The sequence below is a fragment of the Microcaecilia unicolor genome, chromosome 3, assembly GCF_901765095.1.
Source record: "Microcaecilia unicolor chromosome 3, aMicUni1.1, whole genome shotgun sequence".
NCBI lineage: Eukaryota > Metazoa > Chordata > Amphibia > Gymnophiona > Siphonopidae > Microcaecilia > Microcaecilia unicolor.
In genome coordinates, this window is record NC_044033.1 from 291428471 (window position 1) to 291444124 (window position 15654).

General features: G+C 41.8%; 1 protein-coding gene across 3 annotated transcripts in view; it reads right to left on the bottom strand.

The window, feature by feature from the left end:
- Positions 1-15654, bottom strand: part of COL2A1 (collagen type II alpha 1 chain) — a 308500-nt gene that overhangs the window by 251732 nt on the left and 41114 nt on the right. For all 3 annotated transcript variants that reach the window (XM_030198168.1, XM_030198167.1, XM_030198166.1), the window contains 7 exons: positions 12431-12475; positions 12250-12303; positions 6167-6220; positions 1677-1730; positions 923-976; positions 771-824; positions 60-104 (listed from right to left, as the gene is read on the bottom strand). In XM_030198168.1, the coding sequence (XP_030054028.1) occupies positions 60-104; positions 771-824; positions 923-976; positions 1677-1730; positions 6167-6220; positions 12250-12303; positions 12431-12475 (360 nt within the window). The remainder of the gene's footprint in view (positions 1-59; positions 105-770; positions 825-922; positions 977-1676; positions 1731-6166; positions 6221-12249; positions 12304-12430; positions 12476-15654) is intronic.

A 15654-nucleotide genomic window follows, 5' to 3' on the forward strand; every position in this document is an offset into this window, starting at 1 on the left:
TCCCTTGTGAACTGGATAGAGTTTTAAAGTTTTTTTTTGAGGGGGGGGGGAAGACTCACCATTGGACCAGGAGTTCCATTCTCACCAGGAGAACCAGCTTCACCCTGCAGGATGCAGATAAAAGGGTAATCAGTGTAGCAAAAATTAATCAAGTAGACACATTAGACTACTGTTTATCAAACTTTTGATAGCCAAGACCCCATTATCAAGGCCACAGAAAGCATGTGACCCCCAGAGGCACAGGCCGATGACATTCCTATGGACAGCCCACCCAGGTTATGATCCCAAATGCAGGTTTTGTGACCTCATTTGGGATCATGAACCACAGTTTAGGAAGCCTGTATACACAAACATTACCCATTAACACAGCTAGTCTAAATGTTATGAGGATGGTGTTTCATTCAAGGGCTCACCACCAATCCCTTGGAATGAGTGCCCTCTCTGGGACATTTTCTGACTATGGTTCTTTATTTTGCAAGCTGGAAATAATAATAATTTAAAAAGGCCACGTTTCCTAATGACCCCTCAACACAAGTGGCTTTTAACTTCTGCACAGGATTTTCTAGCCGATGGCAATCAAGTTATAGCCACACCAAGCAATCATGCAAGAAGCAAGAGTCAACAAAATCTGCACACCCAAAAATAAAACCAAGATAAATGAAATACACGATCTGTACACTTTTCTGAAGAGTATTTTTACAAAAAGAAAGATTCAGAAATAGCTTGTGTCAAATTACTAGACAAATTTCAAGAGGATTTTGAAAATATACCTTAGCTCCTACAGCACCAGTTTCACCCTTCGTACCATCTACACCTGGGTAGCCCTACCAATAGAAAGAGTGGAAAGGACAAATTAGCACCTTCAGAATATTAACCATCTAATACCAGTTCTGTGGCTAAAGGGCAAATAATACATACTGACCCTGTGACCTTTAACTCCTGGTAAACCAGGGGTGCCTGGAAAGCCACGAGCACCCTAAAAAGTAGAGAAAACAAGTAGATCACTATTCAGATGAAATATGAGAGAAAGGCACAGTAAATTCCCAGAATGAGATTTTTAAATTTTTCTTAATTCTCACTAAAGCTGATTATTGCAATATGACATGTATATTAATTGAAATATGCACAAGATTTTTTTTATTTCCCCCTCCCTCCCACACACACTAACAATGGCACACTGACTCCCAACATAGCACTTACCCACCAAAAGATAGCACTGCCCCTACTTTTCATGAGATGTTTCTCTTGTCCTCAAAATTAGCACCACCACACCATAACCTGTACCCCTATAATACTGACTCTCCCATATCAGAACCATCACGACCCATGATTCTTACTCTCCCTCCATGAAAGCGCTATTCTTTCAGCTTTCATAATGCTGACATCTTCCTTCACGATAACGCTGACCTACCCCATACTGATGCAAGAAAGCACTTCTTGCCATTGTGGCAACACCACCCTTAGTCCCAGTAATGCTAACCCCTACATTTATGACAGCACTAACACCCCCTCACCTCACTGCTGATCCCTTCCTCCATGACAACACCATCCCCCATCCCACAGTGACAATGAACTCTCTGTCTATGATAAACACTATCCCAAGTCCCAATGATGTACCACTGCTCGCCCTCCATAATGCTGTCCCCTCTATGGTGCAGCTGGGATTAAAGATGTACCTGAGGGCCCGGAGGGCCACGTTCCCCAGCTTTACCAGGTTTTCCAGCTTCACCCTGTTACAAGACAAAACAAAGGTCCCTTAATATTCTCCATGTATGCAATTATCTGCAAATATTCTAATTGTATATACTATATATATATATATATATATATATATATATATATATATATATATATATATATATATATATATATATATATATAAAATATGCTTACATATAAATACGTAATCAACATAAAATACAAACACACTATTCAGGACCCTCACTATCCTACTGTGGTTCTGTCAACAAGACCATACCATTTTAGCACAGTGAAGAGGTAGAATCTATTTGCTTCAGCATCCACCCCCACCACTTCTTCCTCCCAGAATGTTACAAAAGTTCTTCCTAATCTACATAACTCACTCACCACTAGGTGGCCAGTTTGGCTCTCTTTTAGATTAGATTGGGCCTGTGGTTTTTCCATTGCAAGAAATCTCCCTTGGATCTTGAGTTTTTCTCAGTGTGAAGTGTATGTGCATAGACAAGAGGATTCTACCTGCCCCCTCTTTCTGTTTTTCTTGTGAAAAAATAGATTCTGGACTTGGAATACAAGTAAAAGACAAGAGAGAGAGACCCAAATGTTGAAATAACACATAGGTGAGGGGTACCGTTATGGAAAATTTCCTGTAGGAATTTGTGTTTTGAAGAAGATGCCAAGGTGAAGAGAGAGCCCTTAGTGATAGTAAACCTGGAAGGCCATGTCTACGGATGAAGTTTCCCAGCATTATGAAATTCTTGCTATCTGGATGGATTCTGTAGAATAAGGGATCACAGATACAGATATGGTGTGTTTTCTTATAAGATAGAAACAGTGTTTGCTCAATGCTGTACAACTACAGAAAAATGTCCACCTCGCAATAATTGTCTATTTTACACAGGTCTGGTGTATAGATTTCTTGGAGTACCCCACAAAGGATTGTGTGTGTTATTGATGAGACACCTTGGGCTTTGAAGAGTAATCCCTTCATCCTCTCATCAACCCCCCCCCCCCCCCCCCCCCCCTTGGAGGAGAGAGTTTGTCATGCTGAAGGAAAGGGACAGAAGACTAGGGAAAATAAATAGGGGGAAGATAGAGGGCACAGCATGTGAAACCATCAGGTAGAAGGGCATATTCTCATAAGTGCCTCTGAATATCAGCCCGTATGCGTGGAGATGTGTTCTTAGTGTATTAATTGATTTTATTTCCATAATGTGAAAAAAATGTGAAGTGCAGAAAGTGAACTTTTTTCGTACAGGATGAAGAGGTGAAGATTCTGAAGAAGTTTCTGAAATTGTGGATTTTGTGAGAGTGTTGTGCAATACCTGGGTAGTGAGGTTCAGAAGACCTAGGTAACGTGGAGGGGCATAATCGAACGTCGCCGGCAAAATAGATCACCGGCAATCTATTTGGCGGCGGCGCAACAGCTAGCCGGAACCGTATTATCAAAAAAGATGGCTGGCCATCTTTTTTTCGATAATACGGTTTAGCCCGGACTAATGCCAGAGTTCGCCGGGTTTGAGATGGCCGGTTTTGTTTTTCAGCGATAATGGAAAAAAATGCCAGCCATCTCAAACCCGGCGAAATCCAAGGCATTTGGTCGTGGGAGGAGCCAGCATTTGTAATGCACTGGTCCCCCTCACATGCCAGGGCACCCTAGGGGGCACTTCTAAAAATGTTTAAAAAATACAAAAAAAGCTCCCAGGTGCATAGCTCCCTTACCTTGGGTGCTGAGCCCCCCAAATCCCCCCCAAAACCACTCCCCACACCTCTACTCCATTACCATAGCCCTTATGGGTGATGTGGGTACAGTGGGTGCTGGGGGGGGGGGGTTTGGAGGGCTCAACACTTAGCACCACAAGTGTAACAGGTAGGGGGGGAGATGGACCTGGGTCTGCCTGCCTGCAGTGCACTGCACCCATTAAAAACTGCTCCAGGGACTTGCATACTGCTGTCAGGGACCTGGGTATGACATTTGAGGCTGGCATACAGGCTGGCAAAAAAGTGCTTTATTTTTATTTTTTTTGTGTGGGAGGGGGTTGGTGACCACTGGGGGACTACGAGGAGGTCATCCCCCATTCCCTCAGGTGGTCATCTGGTCAGTTGGGGCACCTTTTTGAGGCTTGGTCATGAAAATAAAAGGACCAAGTAAAGCCGGCGAAATACTGCTTAACGCTGTTTTTTTTCCCATTATCCGCGAAAGCCGGCCAACTGGTAGCCACACCCATGCCCGCCCATGTCCCGCCTTCGCTTCACTGGCGACACGCCCCTTTGAACTTTCGCCAGCAAGGTGACAGGAAAGCGGCGATGCTGTCAAAAAAGCAGCTTTCGATTATACCAATTTCGCCGCTTTTCCGAGATCACCGGCCATCTCCCGATTTATGTCGGAAGATGGCCGGCGATCACTTTCGAAAATGAGCTGGATTGTGTCATCTAGCAGCTCACAATGGACACTTCTCCTGATGTTCCTCAAATGTGTGTAATTAACTATTTTTGGCCCAGTATTCAAGAGTACTTATCCAGGCAGGAAGGAAGTAGTAATCTACAGCCATCCAAACTTGCAGAAACAGGTCACTGAGCAGTTAGTTTTGCTTATTTATTTATTTGAAACATTACTAGGTAGGTTACAATAAAACAAACATAAAATCTTTCACACCTTAAATCGCTTTTCTTACACAGAGAGTTTTTTATGCTCTTTGACAGATTTTTGGATCCTTTGTCCCTGAAGGCATTAATACATGCGTTAATTTTGAATGGATTATTGTAATTAAATTTTGGCAGGTTTGCCTCAATATGCCTTGCGTCAACTTCAGTTATTGCAAAACACGGCAGTGAAACTGCTGTATAATGCAAAGTGCAATGATTATGTCACTCTTTTGCTTATTTATTTATCTAGCTCAATATACCACCCTTCAAGACAAGGCCATCAAAGTGATTAACAATAAATGGTTCAAGAAAATCTAAAAAAAAAAAAAAAAAGTTCTAATTGCATTCACACACCAAGTTAACAGACCTAACATTAAGGGTCATAGTCAAAAACAAATCAATCTTTAACTGTCTTCATCAGACCTAACTTTAACCCTACAAAAATGAAAAAGAAATAAATAGGTTTTTAGTTCTTTCTTAACGAATCAAGCTTGGGTTTTAATCGTTTATGCATAGGTAAAGAATTCCATAAGGCACAGCCCAATAGAAAAACACCAATTCAGTGGAATTCTATCTATTCTGAGTTTGAGATCTTAATCTACAAGACGGACAGTAAGGACTCAGGAGATTAGCCAGGTATTACAACATTCCCAGAGTGGAAAACTTTATAAGTTAAAACCAAAATCTTAAAACTTATATGATAAAAGCAAGATAACCAATGGGCCTCTTTTAGTATGGGTAAAACCCTATGATACCACCTGGCTCCTGCCACAGCCTTAATTGCTAAATTCTGAATTGTTTGAAGACTAGACTAGCAATCATGTGCTTAGGGACGCCATTAAATATGGAATTTGCATAATCTAATCTACTTAGAACCAAAGCATGACCAAATTTATGTAAGACCACCCTATCCACATATGGTCATAAGGATGTATTAAGACATAGGGAACTGAAACAGCCTCTAAAGAAAGATGTAATATGAGAGTCTAACTGTTAGACTCTTGATTGTCTTTTGACCCTCATACTGCATTTTATTTAGTGATTCTCAAACTTTTTCAATGGCAGAACCCCTAAAACATTTTTTCAGACACTGAGGAATCCACCCACCCAAGTCCCATCCAGTTTTTCCTCCCCATCTCCTCCACACCCCACCAAGTCCCATCTCTCTTCCCTCCTGCCCTCCCCCTTAGTCCAGCATCTCAAATATCCCTCTCCCTCCACCCCCACCCCTAGGTCCAATGTCTCTCCCTCTCTCTTCCCTCCCTCCCACCACCCAACTCTCAATTTGAAATCTCCCCTTCTCTCTCAGACCCCTTCCCCTCCGCAACCTCGATGCAACATCTTCTCTCTCAACTGCCTCAGTCTGCTTTGTAGGGGACCATCCTTGCTTTAGTTCAGTGAAAGAGCTGCATGCCCATGCTGCCTGAGCAGCAATGAAGTCGGCGGCGTCTAGACCCCCCCCCCCAATCTCTGGTAGGCCCCCTAGGTCTACCTTTGATAGCCCTGGTGGTCTAGTGGGTCCTAAGAGAAGAAGCAATACCCATTCACTGCTTTCCATCACTGCTTTGGCCTCAAAATGGTCATGGTGACCTCTAGTGGCACTCTTCTGGCACTGCTTCCCCTTATGCGGGTCCTGGCTGAGAAATGTGTATATTTCTTAATAAAAAATCATTAATAGGTTGCGTAGCACACATTCATGAGAGAACCCTGATTAACTCACAGTTTCATCACACCAAACTCTCCCTTTATTCATAAGCACTGAAAACACTCAAGCTCACACCTCTCTCCATCTAAGAAGCTTAAAAAGTGTCTTACTACTTACATCATCACCAGATTTGCCAGGAGGACCTGCAGGACCACGAGGACCCATGGGACCCTGAGAAGAGAGAAAATAATCTTACAGATACCTTCTAGATTCCTTCATACAAAGCATCATTTTGCACTTCAGTTGCCACTGTACTCAGAAAACTGCTGTCCTACAAAAAGCCAAGGAGCACAACTTCCCCTAGCTGTAGGTCTACTGATGAGATTCTATTCATGTCCCTTAATCAGAAAAAAATGAGACTTCACTTACCAGATTCACAGACTGCAGTTAACACAAAATACAACCATAAAACATATTTTCAGTCATAAGAAATATAACTATGCTTCTCTACTTCTTTCTGAAAGATACTGGCTTCCAACGGCATATAGAAATCAAACAAAATAAAACATGGAAAAGAAAATAAGATGATACCTTTTTTATTGGACATAACTTAATACATTTCTTGATTAGCTTTCGAAGGTTGCCCTTCTTCGTCAGATCGGAAATAAGTGTGCTAGCTGACAGTGTATATAAGTGAAAACATTCAAGCATTACTATGACAGTCTGACATGGTGGGAGGATGGGGGTGGGTAGGAGGTATGCATGGGGACATCAAAGCATATCATTGATATTCTAACAGGATGGGTGTGGATAGGTGAGGGGTGGAGAGAAATACAGCTTTATGCTTTATAATGGGCTAGGAACCCCAGATCCTTGTTAAGTCCTTTCTGTTGGGTGTTAAAATATTCAATCATTCAGACTTCAAAGGTCTTACATTCTTGTATGGTTTTAAAGTTACCTTTCAGGATTCTCACTGTGAAGTCACTGGTACAGTGTCCTGGTCCTGTAAAATGCTGACCAACAGGGGTGGGAACCCTACTGGCACCAGTATTGTTTATGTGATGTCTATGTAAATTGAATCTTGTCTTAAGCATCTGGCCTGTTTCTCCAATATAGCATCCTTCGTTACATTTTTTGCACTGAATGATATATACCACATTGGAAGATGAGCAAGTGAAAGATTCCCTTATGTTGAATATCTTTCCTTTGTGGATGACAATCGGGCTCATTTTCAAAGCACTTAGCCTCCCAAAGTTCCATAGAAACCTATGGAACTTAGCCTCCCAAAGTGCTTTGAAAATATGCCTCACTGTGGGGTCCTGTGAAATATTTTGGCATAGTTTGCAACTGGATAAATTACAGGGAAGTGTGCCCTTCTGTTCCTTTTCAGTCTGTGATGGAAGTTTACTTCTGATTAGCTTGTGTTTTAAGTTGGGTGGCTGTCGGAAGGCCAGTACTGGTGGGGATGGGAATATCTCTTTCAGTAATTCATCCTCCTGGAGTATAGGTTGTAGATCTCTTATGATTTTCCTCAGTTTTTCCAGCTCTGGATTGTATGTCACTACAAGGGGGATTCTGTCTGTGGATTTTTTTCTCCTTGTACTGTAGCAGATTCTCCCTGGGTGTTTTGAGGGAGGAGGCAATATTCTTGGAGATTATTTTGGGGTTGTAGCCTTTCTGTTTGAAGGATGCAGTCAGGATTTTAAGGTGTCTGTCTCTGTCCCCTGGGTCAGAGCAGATACGGTGGTATCTTGTGGCTTGGCTGTAAATGATGGATCTTTTTGTATGTGAAGGATGGAAGCTGGAGTTGTGGAGGTAGCTGCATCTGTCTGTGGGTTTCTTGTATATAGATGTTTGTATACAGCCATCACTGATTGAGACCGTGGTGTCCAAAAAATTGACTTTTTCTGGGGAGTAGTCAATTTTGAATCTGATTGTAGGATGGTATGTATTGAATGCAGAATAAAATTGTTTCAGAGTTTCTTCACCCTCCGTCCAAATCATAAAAATGTCATCGATGTACCGGTAGTATTTTAGAGGTTTGGTCTGGTGTGTATTCAGAAATGTCTCTTCCAGCTCAGCCATAAAAAGGTTGGCATATTGGGGTGCTGTCCTGGTGCCCATCGCAGTGCCCATTATTTGTAGATAGATATCATTGTTAAAGCGGAAGTAGTTGTGAGTTAAAATGAATTTGATTAATTTTGTAATAGTTTCTGGTGAGTATTGATGGTCCAGTGTGGATTTTTTTTAGGAGTCTTCCACATGCAGCTATGCTATCCGCATGTGGAATGTTGCTGTATAGTGATTCTACATCCATCGTGAAAAGAAGGGTGTTAGGTGCTTGATATTTTTCAATTTATTCAGAAAGTCTGTGGTGTCTTGTATGAAGCTGTTAGTTTTGTGTATGAGGTTTCAGAATTCCCTCTATGAATCCAGATATTTCTTCCGTGAGTGTGCCAATACTTGATATGATTGGTCTGCCAGGGTTTTCCGGTTTGTGGATCTTGGGTAGCATGTAGAATGTGCCTATAGAAGGCTGGTTTGGTATGAGTTTCTTCAGGTGAGGTTGCGCTTGTGTAGGAAATGTTTTGATAAGGTCTTTCAGCTGTTTTGTGTAATCCTGTGTGGGGTCCTCAGTTAGTTTCCTGTAGTATTTATTGTCTGAGAGCTGTCTGTGCCCCTCTTCAATGTATTTTTGTATGTCCATAATTACCACTGCGCCTCCTTTGTCTGCGGGTTTGAGGATAATGTGTTTGATGATAACGCATTATCCTCAAACCCGCAGATTCAAATTATCCCTGAAGAAATTCAAGTCTCAGCTAATTTTTCTCCAACTCTTCCAGATGTCTCTCTTGATTGATTCTATAGCTTGCTCCAATTCAGCAAATCTGGGGGCCCTTTTACTAAGGCATGCTAACGATTATATTCCTATGGGTGTCTTATCATTTTGCACATGCTAAATCTGTTAGCACACCTTAGTAAAAGGGCCCCTTTATGATCTCAGAAAAGCAACCCTTGTTTTTCTTTGAACAATGCATATTTTTATTCTTGTCCCAACCCTTCCTACTGTTTTATCCTTCCCAAACCTTCCCTCTGTTAGATAATGTAACCTTTCCTTCCCATATTTCCTTATCATGGCTGAGTCTTGTCTGAATCTTGTCTATCTGACATATTTTGTCTTTAGTGTTTGGCTGTATATCCTGTTTTTAGCGATGTTCTTTTACTTAACCATTCCCTCTTCGCTATTTTTTAATATTACTCTTTTGTAAACTACTTAGATCTGGGGCCCGATAATCAGCCGTGACTATTAGCATTTTGCTGACTGCCTCCAGTGTTAAACCTGGAAATTCAATGCCAAGCCATATCTGGGCACCAGCATTGAATTTCCAGTTTCTGGAGCTGGCTAACGCATATCCAGTTAAGTGCGATATTCATCATTTAATCAACTATGGGCTACCGCATAAAGATAGGACTGACTTTCATGCGGTCCTATTTATGTGATTAACTGTGCCAGTTAAGTGTTGAATACTGGCACTTAACCGGCCAAGTGCCGACTCTGCTCCCAGAATGCCCCCAAAATAGCCAATTTTAAGTTTGGTACTAACTGGCTATTTTCAGTGCCACTAGCTGGTTAAGTGCCACTGAAAATTAGTGGTTAGCCCCGAACAGGTGATTTATTTATTTATTTATTTATTTATTTTTAGCGCATTTATATCCCACATTTTCCCACAAGCGCAGGCACAATGTGGCTTACAACAGTGCATGAAACAGTACAATAGGAAAGGTAAAACATAGGATGACAGAATAGACAGAGAAAACATGGAACTGTTCAGCAGGTGCCAGCGGATCAGAGTCCCCCGCCAACCAACAGCCAGGAGCTGTTTCTGGCTAGTTAAATTACTTTCAATATTGACCCCTTTGTCTTTACAATAGATTTGCGGTCTATCAAATAAATTGAATTTGAACTTGAATGTGAGAATCAAAATTGAGGGTCATTTAAACGCAGACTAACCTGTAAAATTTCAGGCATTGACTTAGCCAAATGAAAAATAATTCCTAAATGAAGGTTTGTGAATAAAGTGAAACAATGGGGGCAAAATGGTAGTTATGTGAGACTTTATATTTCTGTCTCTAGGTATATCTAGCTTTCATTTTACGTATGATTCACAAAGTGAAAATGAAGCGTCCTAGAACACTGAACGTGAGTCCAAGTGTTTTTTCTATATTCTTGGCTTCTCTGCAGCCTATTTTTAAGTTATTTATTGAATACATTTGATATACTGCTTGAGTCTACACATAGGCATAGAGCGGTTCACACCTGTACAGGTACTTTCTGTCCCAAATGGGTTCACATTGTACCTGGAGCAATGGAGGGTTAAATGACTTGACCAGGATTACAAGGAGCTGTAGTGGGAATCAAACCCAGTTCCGCAGGCCTGCAACCTGCTGCACTTAACTACTAAGCCAATGGTTCCCAAACCTAGCCCTGGAGGCACCCCAGCCAGTCAAGTTTGCAGTATATCCACGATGAATATTCTTGAGATAGATTTGCATACAGTGGAGGCAGTGCATGCAAATCTCTCTCATGCATACCTCCTACCCACCCCCATCCTCCCACCCTGTCAGACTGTCACTGAAATGCTTTGATGTTTCACTTATACAGTATATACTGTCATCTACCAACATTTGCTCATTTCCGATCTGACGAAGAAGGGCAACCTTCGAAAGCTAATCAAGAAATGTATTAAGTTATGTCCAATAAAAAAGGTATCATCTTATTTTCTTTTCCATGTTTTATTTTGTTTTATTTCTATTGATTACCTTTAAAAGTGGACTAACACAGCTACCACACCTCTTTGCTTGGGTTAGAAAGCCAGGCAATTTTTTCCTCATTCTGTTCAATAATAATATTCACCCATTTCAAGGGTGCTTTATGATCTTATCCTTCTTGCTCCACCACACAGATGCCCAAAATGGGAGCCATGGTCTTCTTAATATGTGGTTTTATGCACTATCAAGTCTAGCACCTCCACCAGATAAAAGTTCTGTGGGTGATAAGGTATGGAGGGGTTTTTGTCACGTCATCAGGATGCTCTAACAGCACGTGCTGCTGCCTGGCTCCTCAGTAGCTCTTTCTCCCCAGAATTTAGCACTTGCTGGAGCTGCCACCAAGTCACATGTCCTAATGGGAAGGCTCAGCCAGATTTCGTTTTACCCTGCTGCATCTCTGAGCTTGTTCTTCTTATCTTTCTGAAAGAAACTGGATTTACAAATCCACGCTGTGGGATAAAACCAGGCCTAGCTCATCCTGGACTCTGTGCTATGGAGCTTGTTGGCAACACCCACCATTGGAGCTCAGCAAGTCTCTTTCCATGAGACATGGCATATCAGATGAGGCTCTGGTAGTACAGGCCTTTTATTAAAAAGAAAAAGATGAAACTTCTGAGAATGTATTCTTAAAATACCTTAAGCAGGTCTGCTTGATTTCTGGACATGGCCTTGTCAGCAAAACCATCACAAAATAGCTCAAGCTCACTACACATTAGGGGTTTGACAGCACATGCTCTGTACTGGAACCCCGTTCCACGTAAGGTACTTTGTGGTACTGTTCCCCAAACATGGCTGCTACCACGGGTACCAGGGAGTAAACATAACTCAGTTGCTTAAAACATGTCAGAAACAATGACTCAATAGTCATTTCTGTCATTGGCACAGTGTGGGTGTGTGCAGTCTACAGAAAGCAGGGCTCTCTTTCAAGCTTCAACTTCCAAAGAACGACCAAAATTCACTTAGGAAACAAATTGTGACATATTTTTTCTGTTTCCAATAACAGGCACATAATGTGCAAAACCACAGGAAATACTATATATTATAGTTTTCTCTCACTGCACAGCTTACACTGCATGTCACAACACTTCACATTCAAAGATGGGGCACATACAAACGGCCCTACTGTGCCTCACTAAAACTGATGGGAAAGAAGGCCAATCTCAATTGCTGCATCGCAACATTTTGGTTTCAGTGACCAAGACAGAGGCAAAGCATAACTTCTACTGTGTGCCAGGCGTGCCCATACAGGCTATGAGTCACACTGTGAGTCAGAGCACATTAATATTTGGCAGTGGGATACATATATGTAATATAATGTGCCACAATATGAAATACTGATTCCAGTAGCTTGCAGCTCAGTGTCCAGTGACGGGACTTATACAAGTTTTGGACTTGTTAAGACTCCACTAATCTTAAGTCTGGATACTCACAGATGTTCCAGATTCACCTGGTTCACCAGGGCTGCCTTGAAAACCTTGAGGTCCCTAAAATATAGTACAGGAAACATTATTCAGTATCTCAGAAAGACAACATTAATTGTGCGGTGGCAAAAGTACATCTTTGAAAGCGTTTTACAAGATTCTAAGCAACTAAAAAAGGGGAGAAACTTACAGGAGAACCTGTGGGGCCCGGTGGTCCTCGTGGTCCCATTGGGCCCTGCAAATGAAACAAAAGACAAGATCCATAAGAATGCAGTGGTCCAGTAATATATATTGTTGATTTTTCACTGATGCTGTCCAGCATGGGTAGTGCTGAATAATATTCATTCTTAAGCCCTGGAATAACTGTATCTCTGTTATTACTGCTCGCTCAGACTCATAAAAGAACTGCAGTATGCTCATTTGCAATAGTTTCCAAGCAGCCCTCAGCTGGAACAAAGCCATGATTAACCAGCCCTGACTTTCATTCACTGCTTGCCAAGACAGGCTAGAGCAGAGGAAGCTGCCTGCCAGAAATGGTCTGCAACTGCATGGAACCGGGGCTCCGGTCCACATTCTTAACATTGTCAGTCCAAGAGCAACAGAGACCAAATGCCAAACAAGTCACTCTTTTATTTGTACTCCTTTGCCACTGCCTTGGGTCTAACTTTAGGCATGCTGGCAAACAGGGAAACAAATCAATTAAGACGGGCTTCTGTGCAGCAAACTGTTGGTTACATAACCACATTACAGTAATTCCCATGGTTAGGATGATGGGCTCCATGCCAAGCACTGGAAAACTGAGTATTTTGCTGCTTTCATGGGTCCATAATGTGATGTTATGATGTTTTAATACATATAATTATGTTGTACATTGCTTAGAATGCCAGGTGGGCTACGAATTAGTTTAATTCAGTAATTAAGGGCCATGAGAAAGCTAACTCTTCCTCTCTGCTCAATTATGGTAAAGACTATTGCTGCAGTGCTGTGTTTAGTTTTGGTCTCTGCACTTTGAGAAGGATGGGGAACTTCTGAAGAAATTTCAAAGGTAAAATTTTAAAATAGGTCTGTGTAATATGACAAGTGAAGATAGTCTGATGAAAAAGAGATCATGGAGGGATGACTTGACAGCAATATTCAAAAACACAAATTTTAGGGCTCATTTTCAAAGCACTTACTTACAAAGTTCCATAGGTTACACTAGAACTTTGTTAAGTCTAAGTGCTTTAAAAATACACCTCAAATAGGGTTATGGTAAGATGGCGATCATCTAGCCACTGTCTCCACTGCTGACGGAAAAGAGATAGTGAGCTTAAAGAGCAGTAGGGGAGATTAAGGTTCAACATTAGGAAAATCCTTCCAACTGAGGGATGCAGTCAGCCACTGTGACAAGCTATCAAGGGAGGTTGTGGAATCTCTATCAATGGAGATTGTCAAATCATCTCTTTGGGCTGGTTTAGATTCAGTGACTCCTGCCTAAATTCAGGGGGATGACCACTAGATCAATATTTCTTAAACTATGGCTTGTTGTGACCACCAATGGCATTTTTTGTGGCTACAGTTCCTTTGCCACTGTCCAGCTCTTCACCTTACTGATGTCACCATTGTGATTCCCTGTAGTTTTCCATGAGTACAAGCTTCAGAGTGCTTGTACTGCCACACTGTTCTCACGAGAAAGAGTGTGAGTACAAGATGGCTCACACTGGCCAAGAGCTAAACAGAACCATAGAAACAGCAACGGTTGAGCAGAGAGATGAACATCAGCAAGGCCCTGATGGCAAGAGGAATACACTACACAGTGCAGCAAGGATAAGGGCTTTTCTAGTAAAGTGCTAACATGTTTTAAATATTTCCTCTCTAAGGGCATCTTTTACTAAGGCGCGCTCACGTTTTTAGCGTGTGTTAAAATGGTGGGCGTGCTAAACGTTAGAGAGGCCCATAGGAATGCATTGGCATCTCTAACGTTTAGTGCACCCACAATTTTAGCGCACGCCAAAAATGTGAGCGCGCCTTAGTAAAAGACCCTCTAAGTGATCTAACAAAAGGTGAAGAACAAGGTGGATTCTTCTCTCACCATATCCATCCTTCTGTTGTACTTAATCCCCTCAACACTCCTACCTTCCACCAGTTCTCTACCTAATTCCCTAGCCAACTCATAGGTGACAAGCAGAGGAACATACTTCTCTCTTTCTGACTACTGCCTGCCATTTTCACAATAGTGAAGAGATGTACAGCAGCAGAAGATGGCCAAAAGTGGGAAGAATATTGGTTTCCTCTACTCTTGCCAGATGGGTTTGAGAATTGGGATAGTGGGTAAGTGCACCTAAAGTACATGCTTCAGCAAGGTCTCTTCCCGAAGGAAAATGGCAATATTCTACTCACCCCGATACCAAAAGACACCATGAAAAAAGCAAATGAAATCACCAACTACTGACCAGTAGCATCTATCCCGCTGTCAATCAAACTGATGGAAAGCATGGTGGCCAAACAACTTACACATTACATAAACAAATTCTCAATATTACATGAATCACAGTCAGGATTTTGCCCTTCACACAGCACAGAAACAGTACTACTCACTCTCCTAGCCAAATTCAAGCAGGAAATAGCAATAGGTAACAACATCCTCCTCCTCCAATTTGACATGTCTAGTGCATTCGACATGGTAAACCATAATATATTAATAAGATTACTCGACAAGTTCGGGATTGGTGGCAACATACTCTCCTGGATCAAAGGTTTCCTAACCACAAGAACATATCAAATAAAATCAAAATCAAGCATATCACCACCGTGGAAAGCAGACTGCGGAGTACCACAAGGATCACAGCTATCGCCGATCCTCTTCAACCCCACTAGCCAAGACCTTATCCAACCAAGGCCTCAACCCTTTCATCTATGCAGACGATGTCACTATATACATTCCTTACAGATCTACACTGACAGAAATCACTAACGAAATAAAGATCGGCTAGAACACCATGGACTCTTGGGCAAATGCATTTCAACTAAAGCTCAACAAAGAAAAAACACACTGTCTCATCCTTTCATCCCAACACAGCACAGACAACCCCACTACCATCAACACCCCAGATCTAAAAAACCCTCAGAGTTACAATGGACCACAACTTAACATTAGACAGTCAAATAAAATCCACAACAAAGAAAATGTTCTTCTCAATGTGGAAACTCAAACGTGTGAAACAATTCTTCCCGAGGGAAACATTTCGCAACCTGATACAATCAATGGTACTAAGCCATGTAGACTACTGCAATGAAATTTATGCAGGATGAAAAGAACAAACCTTAAGGAAACTTCAGACCGCTCAAAACACGGCAGCAAGACTCATCTTCGGGAAAACGCGATTTGAAAGCGCTATACCCATAAGCGAAAAACTACACTGACTCCCAGTCAAA